Source organism: Rana temporaria, chromosome 3 (assembly GCF_905171775.1).
Source record: "Rana temporaria chromosome 3, aRanTem1.1, whole genome shotgun sequence".
Classification (NCBI taxonomy): Eukaryota; Metazoa; Chordata; class Amphibia; order Anura; family Ranidae; genus Rana; species Rana temporaria.
The window spans coordinates 46,100,730-46,122,000 of NC_053491.1; the positions used below are offsets into that span (position 1 = coordinate 46,100,730).

At 41.7% G+C, this 21,271-nt stretch overlaps 1 protein-coding gene across 2 annotated transcripts in view; it reads right to left on the reverse strand.

Moving 5' to 3' along the window:
* LOC120931247 (ADAMTS-like protein 5) overlaps positions 1-21,271 on the reverse strand; it is a 139,954-nt gene that overhangs the window by 43,142 nt on the left and 75,541 nt on the right. For both annotated transcript variants that reach the window (XM_040342493.1, XM_040342492.1), the window contains exons 6-9: positions 19,465-19,592; positions 15,808-15,931; positions 13,799-13,882; positions 1,782-1,945 (exon numbers count right to left, since the gene is read on the reverse strand). In XM_040342493.1, the coding sequence (XP_040198427.1) occupies positions 1,782-1,945; positions 13,799-13,882; positions 15,808-15,931; positions 19,465-19,592 (500 nt within the window). The remainder of the gene's footprint in view (positions 1-1,781; positions 1,946-13,798; positions 13,883-15,807; positions 15,932-19,464; positions 19,593-21,271) is intronic.

Genomic DNA, 21,271 nt, shown 5'->3' on the forward strand with positions numbered 1-21,271 from the left:
TTGTTATCTTGCTTTCCCTGGTCCAAAAATTTCACATCATTTTGAACAAGCTACTAAAGCTGAATTGCATCCAATCCCTGAATCCTTTTTAGAAATAAGAAAATATTGAAGCATGTGAAATAGTTTTTTTTAGAGGCGTTTAATGATAAATTTGAAACATCTTTCTATCTTGTTGGCTTAGGATTACTGCTTCTAGGTTTTCCTTTTATGTGAAGGTCTCACGCTTCAGTCATGTCCCTTGTGTATTTTTTCCATTTCTGTATGCCCACTGACATTTATTTTTTTATCATTGTATTTTGCGTACAGTTCTACGGATTTTCCTAGTAGCCATCTGAATATCAAGGCAGCGGGTCAAGATAGCCAACTGTTCATATAAACATCTGACATCTCTTCGTAGAAAATAATTTTAGGAAGAACCACCCAGAGAGTATACAAAATACACACATATACAGACACATTAAAAAAAATCCTTAAATTTACATGGAGTGTTGTAGACACTTTAGAATTCATCGTTCCTCTAAATGACAAAACGTTAATGCCTGCAACAAATTCATGTACTTGTCGGAAACAGGAACATGATTTTGCTGCTTGGAGAAATGGTGGGGGTTGGCACTGAGGTCACTCCATCCTCAGTACAGTCTAACCCCCTGAACCGCCCACCAAACAGCAGCATTACTACTAAGACATTGTCAGCTGTGAAACCAACAGCATCATAATAGCCAATGATCCAGGAGATTCCAGTCATTGTTCAATCATAGCCATATTGGCCATATTTTTGTAATGACATCAACAGCATCACGGCTCCTTTGTTTGAATTCCGTTGTAGGTCAGGAAAGCTGAGGCCACGTACACACGGTCGGACAAAACCGATGAGAATGGACCGAGGTTCAGTTTCATCGGTCCAAACCGTGTGTATAGCCCATCGGTCTGTTTTCCTTCGGTCCAAAATTTTAAAAAAACATGCTTCAAAATCGAACCGATGGACCGCTGCCCGATCGGTCCAAACCGATGGTTAGTACAGAAAGCATTGGTTCAAAACCCGTGCATGCTCAGAATCAAGTCGACGCATGCTTGGAAGCATTGAACTTCGTTTTATTCAGCACGTCGTGTGTTTGACGTCACCGCGTTCTGACCCGATTGGTTTTTGGAACGATGGTGTGTACGCACATCAGACCATCAGGCCACTTCAGCGGTGAACCGATGGAAATGGCCCGTTGGACCATTCTCATCGGTTTGGAACGACCGTGTATACGCGGCCTGAATGGGATGAGTCACTGGATGCTAGGATGCAGATGGCTACTGGCATCTTAGCAACCGAGGAGCCCTATGTGGGAAGCCATCACATTCAGGAAAGCTTCCCAGCACATACAAGCCTCACTCTGGGCACTGGTGTCTCTCTGTACTCCAGCTCAGCATTGGTCTTAGTTACTGCCAGTGTGCTTTACTTCAAATTGGCAGTAAATATTTTTTACTCTGTACCAGCTATAGCCATGTGCTTTTAAAGTGGAAGAATCAAAAACTACCTGAATCTGATGCATGCGTTGGATCTCCCAACGAAAATAGTTTTGTTGGGAGATACAACACATTCATCAGATTCAGGTAGTGCAAGGCTTTCCTGAATTGGGTCATTTTAAAGTGGCTATACCACCAGAAAAGTGTGAGAACTACTTTACTGAATTTCCAAAATGGTTTAAAAAAATTAGCACATGTTGATCACATGATTTATATGAGGTTGACCCTTTGTACAAGCTATGCATATACAATTAATGCTTTACACAAACCATGACATGCAGATCCTCCTCTGTTGGTCCTGTTGCCTCTAAACTCTCCTGATTGTCAGCAGAGCGTTTGTACTGGATCTTGGTTCCGGCCACATTGAAGACGCCAGGATAACTAATGGCCCAGTTGCCGTTAATCACATAGTGATAGTTCCTATTTCTCAGGGCTGTAAGAGAGAAACACTCAGGTGAGCACATAATACAAAATGTACATTCCACTGCTCACTTAACATAAGATGTCTGGCTCCAGAAAGTGCCTGACTAAGCAGTCTTACTACATTTATTAGGGCTTTTAATTTGTAGCTGCTGCAGTAATATCAAAAGTGGCAGTACATCATCCTTTTATTACCAACAATTAAGTAATACATTAAGAAATCATAAAACCAGACAAAGAGCAGACCCTAAAATGTTTGCACTTGACGGCTATTTTGAATGTGGCAATGCAATCAGGAATAATGTGCAAAGTGCCGTAACCCAAAGCAACCAGATTTATCAAATATAATCTTTTTTCTTAATCCCATGTTGAGAGCTGTACCGGGGTCTTGGAAGGTCATATTTATATCTTCTGGTTAAGTCATCTGTAGGGCTCTCAGAGTTATTGGAATAAAGCATTCATGGCATCCCATGTAGGCCTCTTATACACTGGGCGTTTAGTCCCAGTGCATGAGGCTCTGGCGTTTAGGTGTTGGCAGAAGGCACAGATGCACCATCCAGCACAGCTACCGGCTACCTCCTGGAGCACCCATGATCCTCTGAGCCTTGCACTCCCTGTAATCACCTCCAGGGGTGCTTGGACCATAGCTACGAGGGAAGGGCTCCCATCACTTAGGTCTCCAACCAGGTGCGTGGCATTAGGGGTCTAATAGGCAGAAAACACTGCATAATTCATCATTATCCCCAAATTGATAACCTGATACTATGAACAATTTTGGGTGCCATAGTTTTTTGCCATTTTAAGGTTTGATATTTACTCCATCTTTTACATTTTACTAAAAAGTTAGTATCATATTTTGTATGTGTGCACTAAATGTATTTTAATGTAATGTTTACTGAAAGCATTTGGTAAACAGTAGTGCAACATAAAAACATGCAACTGCCACCATTTTATGCTACAGGGCCCCTTTTTTTTTTTGAAAATGTAACATTGCTTGGGAGTTTTAAGTAATTTTCTAGCAAAAAATTCAGATTTGATCATGTGTGTTAAAAAAAATCAATCGTCCTGCATATAAAGTGCTTAAACTATTCCCTACTCCAACCAAAAAGTATATATATGTTAATATTTAAAGATCCACGTGGACATGTATTCATTAAAAATAAATTAATTCTTACAACTGGCATAAATACTGGGAATTTCCTGAGAGAAGCTTCCCTGTAATCCCATGCACTACAACACTCAAGCTGGTAGATCCCAGGCAAGCACTGGAAGTCAATCAGAGCTCTTATGCCGCGTACACGCGGTAATTTTTCGTCATGAAAAAAAAAAAAAACGTCATTTAAAATCATCATTTTTGGGCTTCACATCGTTTTTCGGCTTTTGAAAAATGTCGTTTTTCGTGTTGTAAAAAATGATCGTGTGTGGGCTAAAACAACGTTTTAAACCCGCGTATGACCAGAAGCGAGTTATGAGATGGGAGCGCTTGTTCTGGTAAAACTACCATTCATAATGGAGTAAGCACATTCATCACGCTGTAACAGACAAAAAAATGGTCTTTTACTAACAAGGAATCGGCTAAAAGCAGCCCAAAGGCGAATAGAACTTCCCCTTCAGAGTGCCGTCGTACGTGTTGTACGTCACCGCGCTTTGTTCATCATTTTTCAAAAACGATGGTGTGTGGGCAACATCGTTTTTAATGATGAAGTTGGAAAAACTTCGTTTTTTGGACATGCTGAAAAACTATGTTTTTTTCATGCCGAAAAACGACCGTGTGTACGCGGCATAATGCTTTGGTCAGTGCTGTCAGACAACAGATGGGAACATGTTGATGACCAAGCTGTGATGCTCAACTGCGGTAGGGGAAACTGAGGTCACCAACGTGATTATGTAGTGTGAATCACCAGCCTGTCTGGACATAATTACAACTCGTATGTATTTCACGTGTATTTCGTTTTTAGATCAAATTTAAATAATCCTAAAAAAAAGCCAATTCCAACCTTTTTGTAACGTGTAAACTGTTACAATAAAAGTGTTGGATTTAACCAACATTAACAGTTTGCCATGATTTATTTTTGTCTTGGCAGCAAAGTTATTGCCACATAGGAACCTTTGTTCGATGGATATTCAATCACTTGTTCATTAACACAGGAGTTATGATTGGGAGGCTTGTGTCAGATCATTTATAATTCTACGTGCCAGCCTTTCACACAAATAGCTCCATCGCCTTCCCTGGGGCGCTCTTGTTTCTTGTTTTGGAGACAACAAACTAGAGGACTCATCTGCTTCAGTCTCTAAATAACAATGATTTATTTTAAGTAGTTCTTTCATCTAAAAAGGTTTAAGCAGCTCAATTTTAGCAATTGCAAGCCTTTGAATTGTGTATTTTAATACTGCGAAAAGGAATGGATCCTACAGGAAACAGTTCCATGGAAACAAAGGCAACAAAACAGATTAAAATGTCAACACATGGCTGTTCTATAATGACGGACGCTGTTTTCCTTTACCTTCGGCCAGTTGGTTTAGCCTTTTAATAGAATATGCCATGGATGGTTTAAAAGTAATCCTATAATTACAGTCTTCTGGAGAATCAAACTTGTATTTACCACCATAGGTGCAACATTAAGAAGGACATGTCACATTCACATATAAATATTCTCCTTCTATTCAGGTCTGATTGACAAACAACAAGCACTTTTTCCAGGAACTAGCAATATGCATATTCTACAGTATATGTAGAGATCTAGTAGACCAATGGAGCAAAAAAAAAAAAAAATTATAAACGACATAAAATTTCTAAGAGGTCTTATTTTACTGTGCGCAGATAATACCTGCGAGCAGCTACACATTAAATGTGGTTTCTAACTATGAAAAGTGGATTCTTACTTTAAACCCCTCTACATAGTTACTTTTGAATTTTGAATCTGGGGTCTTCTTTGAAAGTGAAAAAAGGCCATCTAAAATATCTAGTACAAAGGAAAAAACTGCGCTAAACAATAAATAAATTGACACCAATAAAGATCAGAGGCAGCAATTAAATGAGATAAACACAAATAACATAATATAAATTGCGCCAATGGAAAAAAGGCAGCTGGCAAATGCCAGTACTAGATACACAAAGAAACGTCTTTTCTAACCCCTACGGTAATTGAATAATGGGGGTACAGAAAATAAATAAAGTTCCAAATATGTGGAGTGGATTGCATCAAAACCCACAAACAAGATATGGCAGCACCACCGTGAATACAAATTTCTTGTGAGGAAACCACCGCCGAACGGAAAGCCGCTTACCAGAGCAACCAGATTCAAAAACATATATATAAAAAACTCCATCCACGGACTGGGACACTGGATTATCAAAGCTCCAATGGGCAGGTATCCACGGATAAGTTCACTTGCTCAAAGGTAAAGGTCCTCGGTACAAAGGTATGGACAGAAACGGACCATAGTGTGATTCCGTAAGTATTTATTAAAAGCACGAAAGGAAAAACATACTCACAAACACGTAGTGTTTTAAAGCGTTTAAAACAAATGCCGGACGGCACTAAAGGAGCCCTTCTCCTCCTGTTGAGTGCGGTGACGTCAGTGTACGCCGTCCCACACACGTTTCGTCATCAACAGACGTTTTCATTGAGAACGTCTGTTGATGACGAAACGCGTCTGGATGGCGTTTTAATAAATTTTTACGGAATCACACTATGGTCCGTTTCTTTCCATACCTTTGTACCGAGGACCTTTACCTTTGAGCAAGTGAACTTATCCGTGGATACCTGCCCATTGGAGCTTTGATAATACAGTGTCCCCGTCTGTGGATGGAGTTTTTACATATATGCTTTTGAATCTGGCTGCTCTGGTAAGCGGCTTTCCGTTCGGTGGTGGTTTCCTCACAAGAATTTTTTATTCATGGTGGTGCTGCCATATCTTGTTTGTGGGTTTTGATGCAATCCACTCCACATATTTGGAACTTTATTTTGTTTTCTGTACCCCCATTATTCAATTACCATAGGGGTTAGAAAAGACGTTTCTTTGTGTATCTAGTACTAAAATATCTAGTAGTAGCTAGTAACATTCAACTGGACTTCTGTAATGTTGAGAAAGTCTTGTAGCTTATCCAAGTCACTTCTTCAGATCTAAAACTGAGAAATTACTTGTCCCCCATCTTTCTTTCTTTGCACTGTAGGGCTCGATACAGACTTACAAACAGCTTCTACTATGCTCTCAATTTAGAAAACTCATACTTCTCTGTGAAACCAGTGTCATGGGTTTACTCTGTATTAAATGTTCGTATGTAAAAAATAATAATACATTTTATTAAACCATAAGTAAAGATTTTATACATATAAAAAAAAGATAACAAATAGTCACATTCAACTGGATTTGTTCTGTAATGAGATGTAACTTGTCTGCCCATCTTTCCGGTAACGGTTTTGTAGGATTTCGTACAGCTCTCCAAGAGAGACAGTCTGTAAGCAAACAGCTTCCGCTGTGCCCTCAGTTTAGAAAGCTCATAGAGAGGAATGTACTAAGACCAGAGCAGCCGTGCATGGCAACCAATCAGCTACTAGCTTTCACTTTCAAAGCTTAAATTAGCACTAATGTAATTTTTATTTTATTTTTGGATAGAGTAAGGGAGGGTTATAACCTGTGTCAGTTTGTTTGCCATCATGTTCCATTCACTTCACAGCCAAAACAGGAAATGTGAAAGTCAGGGAAATCCCTGGTATTCACCAGAACTAGTGTCCCCATTAGAGGATATCCCCTCTATTCCTGTTCTGGGAAGACATCTATGGATGTTCTCCCAGAACCCTGTCCCTCTGCGCTCTTGGGGTGCATATTTGTGTGCACTCTGTGATTGCTGTGTCCTTCGTACACAGCTGATCAGAGATCGAGGTAAAGGGCCAATCACAGTGGCCCTTTACCATTTGATTAGCTGTGTCCAATTACAGATCTTCACATGTATACAAATACCGGTCATCAGCATTTCCTTTCCTCAGAGCTGTTACTGTGCGAGGAAAGCCAATAACCGGCTATTCTGTGACCGGCATTTACACTGATAATCAGGATACTGATCATCATTGCCCTGATTATCAGTGCAGCCCCATCAGTGCTGCATATCAGTGCTCATCAGTGCAACATATCAGTGCCCATCAGTGCAACATATCAGTGTCCATCAGTGCAACATATCAGTGCCCATCAGTGCAACATATCAGTGTCCATCAGTGTCCATCAGTGCAACATATCAGTGCAACGTATCAGTGCCCATCAGTGTAGCATATCCATGCCTCACATGCCACCTCATTATTGCCCATCATTGCAGCTTATCAGTTCCCATCAGTGCAGCCATGTCAGTGGGCATCAGAGCAGCCTCGTCAGCACGCATTAGTGAGGAAGAAAAATTACTTCTTTGCAAAATGTTATAAACAGAAACTAAGAAAAAGTTTATTTTTCCAACATTTTTGGTCTTTTTTCATTTGTTTAACAAAAAATAAAAAACCCAATGGTGATTAAATATCACAAAAAAAACATTTAATTTGGTTACAGTGTTGCATGACCGCGCAATTGTCATTCAAAGTGTCAAAGCTGAAAATTGGCCTGGGCAGAAAGGGGTGAAAGTGCCCAATAGGCAAGTGGTTACTTTCATTTTTGGCGTGAACGGCCACCAGGACAAACAGAGGACAAATTCCCTAACAGGGACACAGACCGCTTTAAAAGCTGACAGGGGTTCAAATTCCTCTCCACACAATCTAAAACAAAAAAACGAAATTTCAACTGCACAAGCTAAACCTAGAAGCCGATTTACTTACATTCTCCCTAGTGTGTTTTGGGACACCAGTGTCATAAGGACACTCTGAATAAAATATTTGTAAAAATAAAGATTTTATACATATAAAAAAATATTTTAAATATCAGGCTGTAAATGTAGAAAATCCATTATAGCTTCTTTATAATGAGAAAAAGGTGAAAACATCCTTCAATCAAATGCTACACAATAGGTCACGTGTCCATTTAACACCAAAAAATACGATAACTTGAAGGATCTATTTTGAATTCTGAACCAACTTCAGGACTTGCAAAGGGAAGGGAGTAACCGCTCCAGGTGGGTGTGTTGGGAAAATCAGCAACAGTTCAGGAAATCAAGGGTGCTGGCAATGCACGAAGCAATTGATATAAGGAAAGACGGAATGGACAGCCGCACTCCAAAAAAAACATAAGGTTGTCTTTATTGTAAAAAATTGATAAAAAATGCACTACAAAGCAAGCAGAACACAGGGAGAACAGCCTACGCGTTTCACACTCCGATTAGTTCTTAGTCATGGCTCAGGACTTGCAAGTTACTGAAATAGTCACGTGTGTATGATACAGATATTCATAATTTGACACTTGGAGGTTTATGGCCTCTTCCACACGAGGTGGATTCCGTCGCTACGGAGTCCGCCAGCTCCTGCCAGGTCAGCGGGAAATCTCTCCGTTGAGCTGGCGGATGACAAGTCCCTCTCTGCTTACTGAGTGGGGAGGGGCTTGTGCAGTGCCGCTGTCTTCTATGGAGAGATCTGATGAAAACGGACAGCATGTCCATTTTCATTAGATCTCACCCGATCCGCCATGGACGGATGGATGGGGAAGTATCGCCATCCGTCTGATTTTGGCGGATCGGATCGGGTTGGATGTTAACGGACATGTCTCCGCTGACATCCGACGCTCCACGGGGCTGCATGGAGTGGCCGTTCTGATACGCCGCCAAAACTGACAGGCGGACCCGAACGGTCCGACTGTGTGAAAGGGGCCTATGTGTTTATATGATCCATGTTTTCTGCTTCACTCACTCCCCTCCAAAAAAAAAAAAACACTAAACCTCTAATGGGATAATTATAGTAATTGGACAAATTCCAGTCCAATGATGGGGCAATGACTGGGATGTACATCTAATTCATGGCAGTTAGAAGAACACGCTCCCAATTCATACATAGCATTCAACACATATGAAAGCAGAAAACAGATATCATTCCAAGAGGTGAATAGTAGCCTGAGAAGACATACAACAGCCTGCTGTCTCCATAGAGCCGATTCCTGGGCAAGATGTTACCTGTCTGCCTTGTGAGGCCAATGAACAGATAAGAATATGTTCAACTAAAAGCCAGAGGGCTTTGAAAGGCTTCCTAATGAGATGCTGCACATGAGATTATATACAAGCTTATGCTGATAATTTCAGGAAAGTAGGTAATTCTTTTTCCATGACATAAATCTGAAATAGAATTATATGTACCCAGTGCCGCGTCCACGGTGGAATAATATAATGACACCCATGTCCCTGTACTGAAAGAGTTCTGAGAACTTCATTTCACAAAGAGACATGTTATGACAATATAATTCCTTAGAATTTACTGTAGTGTCAGGATCAGGCTTTCCACCCACATGCTGTCACACCATTCTCCACTATGAATCTGAAATATTTTACGGTCAGGAATGGATGAAATTGTTAAAGTATATGTAAAGCCAAAAATATTTATTTTTTTACATTTTGGATAGAGTAAGAACTTCGGAAAACCCCGTCAAACTTTTCTTATGCCATCTGTATCCAACTGGATAGATTTCCCTTCACTTTCCGTACTTTAAAACACAACAGAAAGTAGGAGGAAATCTCTTCAAAGTGAGGAAAATCCTAACTTAGTTGTCACTGGAACAAGTGTCCCCATTGGAAGGTTTCCCTTGTATTGCTCTTCAAACAAAAAGGTCAACATTTTTGGATTTTTCTTTTCACATTCTTTTATGGTGACAGTTATTGCCAGGAGGAATAAAGATGACAGTCTGATATAGGAAGGTTCCCCCAAGGACTGGACTAGTTCCTTGGAGAGGCAGGGATGGGCCATGGAGCTTTCGGGACAACTCAACAGTTTTTATATGTCTGGTTGTGGGATCATCTTTTCCATTTTTCAGCGGTAAATATTTGTATCGCCTGGTTACTTTTCAGAACCCGTGCTATTGAAATTTAGAGGGGGTCAGAGAGTTAAGTAACTCTGAGCATTGTAAATTAGTTCACATTTGGAGCTTCTGTTCCAGCTTGGCTGTGCTGTGGGCTCATGCTGTTGTTCCTGGGGTGCAGTTCCATCCCCGGTCGGCAGGTGGCAGCAGTAGAGTCAAGGACTAGATACTTTTTCCCAACAGCCTATCAGGAAGAGGCTTCCTCGCTGTGCATGCTGGGGAGGGGTATTTATGGGACAGATGCCATTTTTCTGGGTCTTCTCCTCGTGTGGCGCCCACCTTTAGGGTAGCCACTCCATGGCGTCCTGGAAAATGGCCTTCCGGGCCAGGGGTGCGCGTGCAACGCAAAGATCCTGGCTTTGGGACCATGTTGGCCCGGAGCAATTGATCTGCCGCTTGGGGACTCAGTAATCGACTGGGTCCCACCTAAGGAGGTCCTGGGCTGTCCGTCCTGTTGGAGGAAGCTGTGCAGTGGAGAGTCTGCCTGAGGAGTACCAAGAAAGGCTGGTGTTCCAATAGGGGCCTGACCATCCATCGGGGACCAGGGGAACCGGACACTGAGAGGCTGAATGTTGGCCGCCTATTAGTCGGTACCCAAAAACTACTTGAAGGAGATCCAGGTGTCAAGTCCAGTCAAGGGGACTTCTGAACACTATTTTCTGCAACCATTGGGAGGGTCTGTGGCAGAGACTTAACCCCAAGTTCGAGTTGGGGTTAAGTATTCTGGCTGCCAGGCTTGTGAGAGAGGCCTGTCCAGGTGTGCTATACCCATTCCGGCTGGAGTGGCGAAGTAAGGTTTGTCGCTGGAAGCAGGACTGTTTCCTTTTACCTACACCTGAATCTGTGTTCTCCATCTCTGCTATTCCTCTATTCTTCACCAAGTTCAACTGTTTTACCTTGTTGGGTAAATAAAAGCACAAGAAAAAGACACCTGCTGTGTGGACATTCCATTGCTTTGGCTCTCATCAACTACCCTAGACAGCTGAGTCACAGAGGTAACATGCGACCCAAAACAAACCAGCAGCTCCTCCGGGGGTAGTACTACATATTTTATCATTGTGTAAATATATTGAAGCTTGTGCATGATGAAATGAATTTGAATTCTGAACTGTTTGATGTATTCCCATAGAATTAACTATCCAACCCTGAAGAAGACCACTACTGCACAAGTCGAAACGCGTCAGTGTTTATACATGGCTGACATTCTGTAATGTAATGTTTTGCTTGAGTGTGTTTACATCGCTGTTATGGAATAGTTATTGTTCTGCACAACCAGAGCTCATATTTTAATTGGAACATGACATGGAGTTTTACTTTTTGAAATAATAAAGAACTTTTATGAATAGAGACATTTTTTTGATTCTGATACCATTGCTGCTAAAAAAAACCTTGGGGGAACCTTCCCATATCACACTGTTCTGTTTCGGGGGGTGTAGCCTCTCTCCTATAAGTGTTTTTTCCATAATAAAGATGACAGTCTTTCTTAACCCGGGTTCCATAGAAACCTAGATTTCCTCCAAAGGGTGTCAGGGGTTCTTTGAGCAATTGGCAATTCTGGTCTCTCAGGTAAGTAACCACTAAACACCAATGATCTCTTTAGCTATCTTTATGGGGGATTCTTCCCTACAACAAGAAAAATAAAGTAGCATTCTTCCCACTGACCGTCACAATGTTCTGTGAGCTGTAGCTATAGTAATTATTAGTAGGGGTTCCCTGAGCCTGAAATGTTATTTCAAGGGTTCATCAATTAGAGGTTGAGAAAGCCTAGCGATGGTGTCTCTCTTCAGCGGGGACCCAGACAACAACAGAAAAAAAAAAACAAGAAGCAATGCATCGTACATCAATATCATAATATATATATAAAAGTCAGGTCATTTGGTGGAGCTCATTAGCTCTCTGACTACTCTCAGGAAGCAAGGTACCTCTAGCTGGAGGGCCCATAGTCCAGAAAGTAAGAAATGCAACAATTACCGGTATGTCACAGCAATAGCAAACAAGCCCAAAAAATCTTTGAAGCAGTAATAAACTTTGTGGGAAAAAATTCATCCAGCAAGGTAATATCATAATGTAATAGTATGCATCGCATGCTAGATCATTATGAAAGACCTACCTTGAAACAAAGCCCTCCAGCGGTGAACTGTCACCATTTCATAGGGCTTCTATCTTCACCCGGTCTTCCTTCCGGGTTTGTGGGTTCCAGCCACTTGAATGGCCGAGCCACAATGACATGACTTCCACACATGTGTGTGGGAATCTTGGCCATGGCACAGAGCTCTGAAGGAATGGCACGAGTATACCATTCCTTAAAGGGGTTGTAAAGGTTCGTTTTTTATATATCGTTCGTTTTTTATATATCGCGTACACACGACCGTTTTCCATGAAGAGAAAAATGCCATTTTTTAAATTGGACGTTAAAAACGGTCGTGTGTAGGCTCCAGAGCATTTTTCTCGACGATAAAAATGACCATTAAAAATTTAGAACCTGCTCTATTTTTTTCTCGTCGTTTTTCTCGTCATAAAAAAACGATTGTGTGTACGCTTTAACGACGGGGGAAAAAAACGTGCATGCTCAGAAGCAAGTTATGAGAAGGAAAATTTGCATAATCAGCTCCAAAGGGTGGCGCCATTCGAATGGAACTTCCCCTTTATAGTGCGGTCGTACGTGTTGTATGTCAGCTCGATTTGCTTGAGCATTTTTTATCACGATCGTGTGTATGCAAGGCAGGCTTGACAAGAATCATTTCGAGAAAAAAAGTGTTTTTTTTTACATGACATGAAAAACGTTCATGTGTACGCGGCATTACAACTATAATAAAATATGGTGTCTTGCTGCTGGCACCTCCAAGTGGCACTGGCCCCTGGAACTGTGCAGGGACCATCAAATGGGAGGTCGATTAGCCACAGCTCAAGGAACACCCTGTAAACCTCTGGAGGAACCCTAGGGTTCCATGAACCGCGATTGAGAATGGCTGGTCTAAAGGCTTAGGCCTCGTACACACAACTGTTTTCCTCGACAGAATCCATCAAGAAACTTGGTGGGAGAGCTTTCTTGCCGAGGAAAACGGTTGTGTGTATGCTTTTCATCGAGGAAACTGTCGAGGAACAAGTTCTCTTTTTCCTCGACGGGAGTTTCAATTTCCTCATCGTGTTCCTCGTCGGGCTGGTTTTCGACGAGAAACACGTTCGTGTGTATGCCAAGAAACCCGCGCATGCTCAGAATAAAGTATGAGACGGGAGCACACCTTTTGTAAAAGTAGCGTTTGTAATGGAGATAGCACATTTGTCATGCTGTAACAGACTGAAAAGTGCAAATCGTCTCTTACCAAACTTTTACTTAACATGCAGTAACACGAGATTAGCAAAAGCAGCCCCAAGGGTTGTGCCAGTGGAATCAAACTTTGGTACCCCTGCCGTTGTACCTGTTGAACGTTACCGCGTTTGAGAACGACAAAATTTGGTCTTGACCGTGTGTACACAAAGCAAGCTTGTCAAGTTTCTCGACAAGCCTAACAAGGAACTCGTCAAGGAAAACGATGTTTCATTTAGACGAGTTCCTCGGTCGTGTGTACGAGGCCTTAGTCTTCAGAAAGGTCTTCCTGATCTCATCAGTCACTATCCACTCCAGGAATGTCTTTTCACACATTACTGACTAGTTACTCATTAGGTAGTGAACACAGGATTAGGATGACAGTCGTAATGCCTGCACCTTTAACTTAAAGCCAGCAATGGCAACTTCCATTATTCTTACTTCACTTGTCCAGCTTTTTGTCAAACACACAGCTTTATACACAAGAAGCAACCAGTGTTTCTGTAAAAGCCTGATGATGAGGTGTACCTGTCCTACTGCCTGGACAGACACCTGGAAAATTCCCTAAAAGCCTACACTTACCCAGATAATTATTGCTCTTGTCAGTCACCCTGATATTAGTGGCACCTGCAGGAATCATGGTCACTTCATTATATCCAAACAGCCCTGGAAATGACAGTAATGAGAGAAAGTGAGTCTCGACGCAGGATTATTTTCTTTAGCAAAACCAAACATTACAATTTCCCCTCCAGGCAAGTCTTTTCCCTGACTGGCGTGTCCCATACAGGCTCGCTCGCTCGCTCGCTGCCCTGGTACAAAGTTTAAAAAAAAAGGGAGGTGTACACGCTGACGTGTGTATTTGCTTTAGTAGTTATATTTATACATGAATGCGAAGAATTCCATTTACTAACACTGGGAAGAAACGTGATTGTTCTCAGCTGTTTCCAGTGTGGCATAGGCAGCCAACTTTCTTCACGCACGTACACCTGCTTATTTACATTGCACTTTATCTCTCAGAGGTAGCAGGGACAGTATGCTGGACCATTGTCAAAACACAGCTATGCGTTTTAAAGTGTTACTAAACCCAGGACCCTGCATTCACTATATATGGTTCCCCATATTACTCAGAACATGGAAATGCAATTATTTTTGTAAATATAAACTAAATGGAGCCACATGTGTGCTGAATGGGAAGGGGTGTATGGAGCCACAGGTGTGCTTAATGGGAAGGGGGAGGGGTGAATGGAACCACAGGTGTGCTCCATTGGGAGGGGGAGGGGTTTATGGAGCCACAGGTGTGCTTAATGGGGAGGGGGGAGGGGTGAATGAAGCCGAGTCAGGATTTAAAAAAAAATCCTCGTATTGCGAAACGCTCGTTAACCGCGTTACTCGCAATCCGAGGTTCCACTGTACACCTATCACATTGCATTGTCTAGCATTACGATACCAAACTATTGTAGATATTCCCTCTTCCTATTCGAGTCAGGGGGTTGATTTAGTAAAGGGCAAATAGGCTGTTCACTTTGCAAGGGAAATTTCCCCAGAGCTTATAGTGAGTGCGTTGAAGCTCTGCTGACTCACTATACTGCTTTTCTTGCACGCAATTGGGTGTTTTTAGCAATGTGACTTTTCAATACATTCACTAACCTATGGAAGACTTTATTGCAAGATGAACAGCCTATTTGCCCTTAGTAAATTAAAGTGGTTGTAAAGGTTAATTTTTTTAAATTAAAATTAACAAACATGTCTTACTTACCTCCACTGTGCAGTTCGTTTTTCACAGAGAAGCCGCAATCCACCTGTTCTGGGGTCCCAGGGCAGCCCTCTTGGCTCCTCCCCACAATAGTTAACCCCCTCTGGAAAGCTCTCTCCAGAGGGGGTACATTGCGGGCACGCTCCCGTGTCATACAGTCAGCGTCCATAGCCACCGAGTGTATGACTCGGCTCTGCCCCCGGCGGCCGCGTCATTGGATTTGATTGACAGCAGCGGAAGCCAATGGCTGCACTGCTATCAATCTATCCAATCAATGGCGAGACTCCGTGGAGAAGTGGACGCGCAGAGCAGGTGAATGGACTCAGGTAAGTAAAACGGGGGGGGCCCCGTGATTGCCAGGTGTTTTTTCACCTTAATGCATAGGATGTATTAAGGTGAAATAACACAAACCTTTACAACCCCTTTAACCCCAAGGAGTGTTTCTCACAATAACTACAGATGGTATGGGAATGCAGCCATGATTATGAACCAGACATGCACTACAGTACAGATAAAGCTCATGTCACACCAGGTTATTAGACTGACAGCCAGAGGAGTGACTGACATTACAAAGATGTACTGTACATAAGTGATCTATTATGACAATGTCTGGGCGAGCAGATACAATAGACTGATCTATTTCATGTGTTATTCTGTGCAGATACAATAGACTGATCTATTTCATGTGTTATTCTGTGCAGATACAATAGACTGATCTATTTCATGTGTTATTCTGTGCAGATACAATTAGATTATGGAGCTACAGTATGTGTCATATCCCAAGCCCAGCATTCTAGTCTTGCAGTATGGCCTAAGCCAAGTGCAGTGTGACAGTTACCAGAGGCTGGGTACTTTGTAGTATAGACATTGTGGTGGTGTCGGCATGATACATTTCTTCCTCCGCAGACTCCACAGATGTCCATCTGCTCATTGGATCCCAAGATAGAATCGCAACCCACTTGCTGAAAAAAAATAAAAATAAAAAAAGGTGAAACATTTTCTTTGAATTTATTGGTTTGGTTTAAATTCCCACAACAAGAACAGTTTTGGATCACTTTAGTACGCTATGCTACCACACTCCTTTGTCCTGAACTTCTGAATGGGCACCTTTTGGCCTGATAGACATTCCAGGTATTAAAATTTCAAGCTGCAAGCAATTGGCCACCATTATATCTCTCGTGGCAAGGAAAGCCATCCTACATAAGTAGATCTACTTTGAGCTCCCCACCATCTTTCGGTCTCGTGTTTTCCACATGGAATACATGGCGGCCTCCTTACAAAAGGAAAGGTTCAAAATAATATTGATATCTGGGAATCTTACAGTAAAACCTTGACTACCGATACTCCCCAATCCATAGTACAACATTTCCAAAACAGTTAATGGTATCAGACTAGACTATTACCTAATGATCCTCCGAATGACCCTTTAATTTCCAAATACATTTACTTTATATTCTATTAGCCGAGGCCTCCCCCCTTGATCCAATTATTAAATAATAAACTGGCCGCCATCCATTCAAGTATTGCTTAATCCCCATCTTTATATCCAGTACTGCTAATCCAATTTTGGATCACAGTAGTATGCTATGCTACCACACAGTAGTATATTATTTGTGCTTATCTCCAGAATGGGCACCTTTTGGCCGGATAGACATTCCAGGAAATGAGGTGGACTTTGGCGGAGTTGCTGCAATGTCTATGCATATATAGGAAGCTCACAGTATGCAGTGAAATCAGAGTAATACATTTTAGTTCAAGGGAGGAACCTGTACAACTGTGCCAGTGGTCTCCAAACTTGGGCCAAGGGGTGGATGTGGCACTTTGCTTGCCTTTATCAGGCACTTGGGACACTATTCCTCTCAGTGATACAAGGCACTATTCCGTTTACACCAACAATGCAGTAGAATTCCTGTCACCGATACCAACAATAGGGTACTATTGCAATCACTCATCCAAACAATGGGGCACCATTCTTCCCACTGATACCAAACATGGGACACTATTCCTCCCATTGACACCAACTGCAGGGCCCTATGCTTCCAACTGACACCAACAATGGGGCACTAGTCCTCCCTATGACACCAATGCTGGGGCACTATTTATTTCCCCAATACTAACAATGGGGCAATATTCCTACAACTATTACCAATGATGGAGTATATTCTTTACTCCCATTTCTACTCCCACTGGCCACAGTCTGGCCCCTGAGTCTTAAGGACAGTAAACTGGCCTTTTGTTCCCAAATTTCAAAGACCCCTGAATTATGCAAGACTGAAGGGAAGGCTGGAGTTCAACTTTGACATCTAATATCTGAACCACAAAAGGTGGAACTGTTACTTTTTCAAATATTTGAAATATTTGCAACAGGTGAAAATGCATTAAAATATAGCACGTTTAAATAAAGAATAGACCAGCCTTTCTCAGCCTATATACCCCTGAGGAACACTTGAAATAAAATGTCTCATTCTTAGGGAACCCCTGCTAAAAAGAATGATACCCACACTTCATGGTGCATTAGCATGTTCAATAATTTGAAAAAAGTTTTAAATAAAACAATTAAGTGTACCTAGCATACTAGACGCCCATTGCAGATATTTTTGTTACCAGCCCTTTGCAAAACATTTTTTTTTTATATTGTTAAAAAAATAACTGCAAAACAGAAATGCAGGTTGTATAAATTGTGATCAAAATAGTAAGAAATGCCGGCAACACGATTGCTTCTTCTTAAATCTTTATTGAGCACCAACGGCAGTGCAGCATCTAAAATGCTAACATGTTTCGGCCGAAGCCTTCCTCATAGCATCTATGCATTCCTGCTATGAGAAAGGCTTCGGCCAAAACATGTTAGCATTTTAGATGCCGCACTGCTGTTAGTGCTCAATAAAAAGTAGATTTAAGAAGTAATCGTGTTGATGCATTTCTTGCTATTTTGATGTTCATGGGACACACAGCCTGAGCACCGTTATTCAGCTCATTATTCTTCAGTCCTGCGGTAGAGCTTGGGTGAGTTTTTTCTACATTGTATAAATTGTGATGTCCTCCAACATTAATGGTTGGTATAGAAGTGAGCCCTTACGTGGTTAGTGGAAAATGTACCCTTTGCAATAGTGGTTAGTGTAGATGGGAGCATTCGTCAATGAATTACTTAACTATTAGGATATCCTTACGTGGGATATCCCACCTCAGCCTTCTTTGGACTATACATGCTGAGATGTATTTTTCTATGTAGATGGAAGATCAACAAACAATTGCTGATTGCTGAAGGAACCCCTAGCAACCTCAGAAGGAACCCTGGAGTACCATCAAACCCTGGCTGAGAAACACTTAAATACAGTGGGCCAGATCCACATACATTTGGATCGGCGCAGCGTATCAGAGATACACTACGCCGCCGTACCTTACCTGGCGTATATTCGAATCCTCAGCGAGTTCGCGCCTTAAGTTACGGCGGCGTAGTGTATTTCTGGCGGCGGATTTCAAATTGGGCGGGTTGGGTTTCATTTAAAATTTTGAAAATTTCCAACCGTGCTTTGCGCAAAATGACGTCGCAACGACGTCATTTTTTGAACTTAGACATGAGTTACGTCCATCCCTATTCACGGACGACTTACGCAAAAAAAAAAAAAATTCTAATTTTGACGCGGGAACGACGGCCATACTTAACATGGCAAGTCTATCTATACGCCGCAAAATACCAGCTTTAACTATACGCCGGAAAAAGCCGACTACAGACGACGTTAGAAAATGCGACGGCCGCGCGTACGTTCGTGGATCGTCGTAAATCGCTAATTTGCATACCCGACGCTGAAAACGACGCAAACTCCACCCAGTGGGCGCCGAAGTATTGCATCTAAGATCCGAAGGAGTACGAGGCCGTACGCCTGTCGGATCTTACCCAGATGCCGTTGTATCTTGGTTTGAGGATTCAAACTAAAGATACGACTCAGGAAATTTGAAAGTACCGCCGGCGTACTTCGTCTGTGGATCTGGCCCAGTATATCTAAGCATTTCAAGAAGCTTTTTATTTCATTTTGCTGTCCTTTGAGAGCTCTATTTTGATAAATGAGGACGCTACCTGTTAAAAAATATATAATCTCTTCAGAACTGTATGCTACTACAGTAAGCTTAAAAATTGGCCAACAGGTACAAACAAGGTGCATGGAGATCGGAAACCTCCATTTATATTATACTAGAAAACATTGTGGTCACTCCACCCCGCCTCTCTCAACTTGCCAATATTTCATCCTTGTAAAGAAAATATTTCTTCTAACACCGTAATAAATCAGTCACCGCTTCAGTAAGAAATGTGGATGATGTATTAGGGTTATACAGATTAGCAGAAACAGATGTGAAGGTTTGACCTAGTAAATAAAATGCGTTTGGCATATAAGGTGAGGGATGTACAGTAAATTTACTGAAGGACTGACGGTCCCCTGAATTGTTTATTAAACGTTTATGTAGTACTTCAATGGATCCATCATATAATGAGACTTACCAGGCATTGGCCATTGATACAAAAGCCATCATACTGCACATGGCATGATGTTCCATCCAACACTCTGCCAAAGTTATAATAGAAGTTTTGCCCTTGTGCCAAGCAACTTAGCTCACAGTCTCCTTGTCCTTAACAAGAAACAGAGTAGATTTTCATATGTTATTGCCTGAGATTATAAAGTTGGGAAGCAGAAACACATATCGGTTTAGTTTAGAGGAACGTTAAAAGTGGTATTACACTAAATATTTTGACAATGGATCTGCCCAACCCTGAAAATGGCACCACCTAGTCCAGTAGCACAAATCCTCCTCTGCACCTCTAATTTCAATAATTCAATAATTTAATAATCTGCCTTTTTATTCAAATAAACCATGTCACTTGCTACTTTGCTTTGAACTCCTACCAATAATTTTTGCCTGCAGAGCAAAACCTATTCAGGCTGGGAATCAGGGCTCAAGTCCCGCGGGAACGGCGTCCCTGCACTTTTTTCACAGCAGGAGCGCAGTTCCCTTTGCAGGACTAGAGCAGCCGAGAGCAGCCGAGCCGCCCGAGCCAATCCTTCACTAAGCGGCGATGCCCAGCTCGAGTCCCTGACAGGGGCAGGTGAACCTTAGTAATCCTTTATGTTACTGGCCGCTTCCTGTATATGGATTCATCGGGTAGTGTGCGGGTATTCCGTCACTTCCTCGATGCCGCAATGTCTTCTGGGAGCTTTTGTCATTGTTCCCAAGAGACATTGCGGAGGTCTGCCATGAGTTATCACAGGTTTTAGAAAGAACTTGCGGTTTAGTAATTATGCATATGAGCGTATCATTTTTTTTTTTTGGTGGGGGAGTGGATCTTGGGTGGGAGTTCCCACACTTTTTTCCCCAGGACTTGACCCCTGCTGGGAATGTACATTTATCCACAGCTCCAAAAACTCTGGGGTTAATGTAAGGACCTGCAGTGCGTCTACAACATGGTACAGAACATCTTCATGCTACTTTGGCCTCATTTTAGGAACCTCAAGTGTCAACAGGATCTTTGGAACCGCTTAGACCCAACATGTTCATACTGTGAGAAAAGTGGCAGTATTGGATACCAAAAAAGTATTGTTATGCTCACACTTGGACCTATGCTAAGATTTTGAAGCTTAAAATGTAACATGCTTTGAAATATCAATATTCAAAAACAGTAATGACAGTATTACTTTGCGTCCTGAAGTAAGGACAACAATGCTGAGACTATTGCAAAGGCTTTGCTTTATAACAACACTTATGTATTTAATAATTATAATGAACTGAACTCTGGTAATTTTTTTTTTTTACTTTTTTAACTTGCTTTTTACTTTAACTTGCATTGGTCCAGCTTGTTCACATCTAATTTATCACATCTCACTTCCAGAGGACTGCTGAGGATTCAGAAATTAATTGTAGTAGTATGTGCTACATACAGTCAGCGCTGGTCTCTTCTAGTTGCTGCGCAAGTAAATTACCTTCTGTATACTTAAAGTAGGTCTGAAGGCAAAACTTTTTTGTCTCCAATTTTGGATAGAGTAAGGAAAGTTAATAACCCCTGATAAATTTTATGACATCTTTGTCCAATTGTGGAGATTTTCCTTCACGTCCTGTCCCAAAGCCACAACAGGTGAGAGGAAATAACATCAAAATTAAGAGAATCCGGTGGGGACCCCCAGGTGACCAGAATTTGTATCCTCATTGCAAGATTTTTCCTATACAGTAAAACCTTGGTTTGAGAGCGTTTTGCAAGACAAGCTATTTTTTTTTATACATTTTGCCTTGATATAAAAGCGATGTCTTGATATACA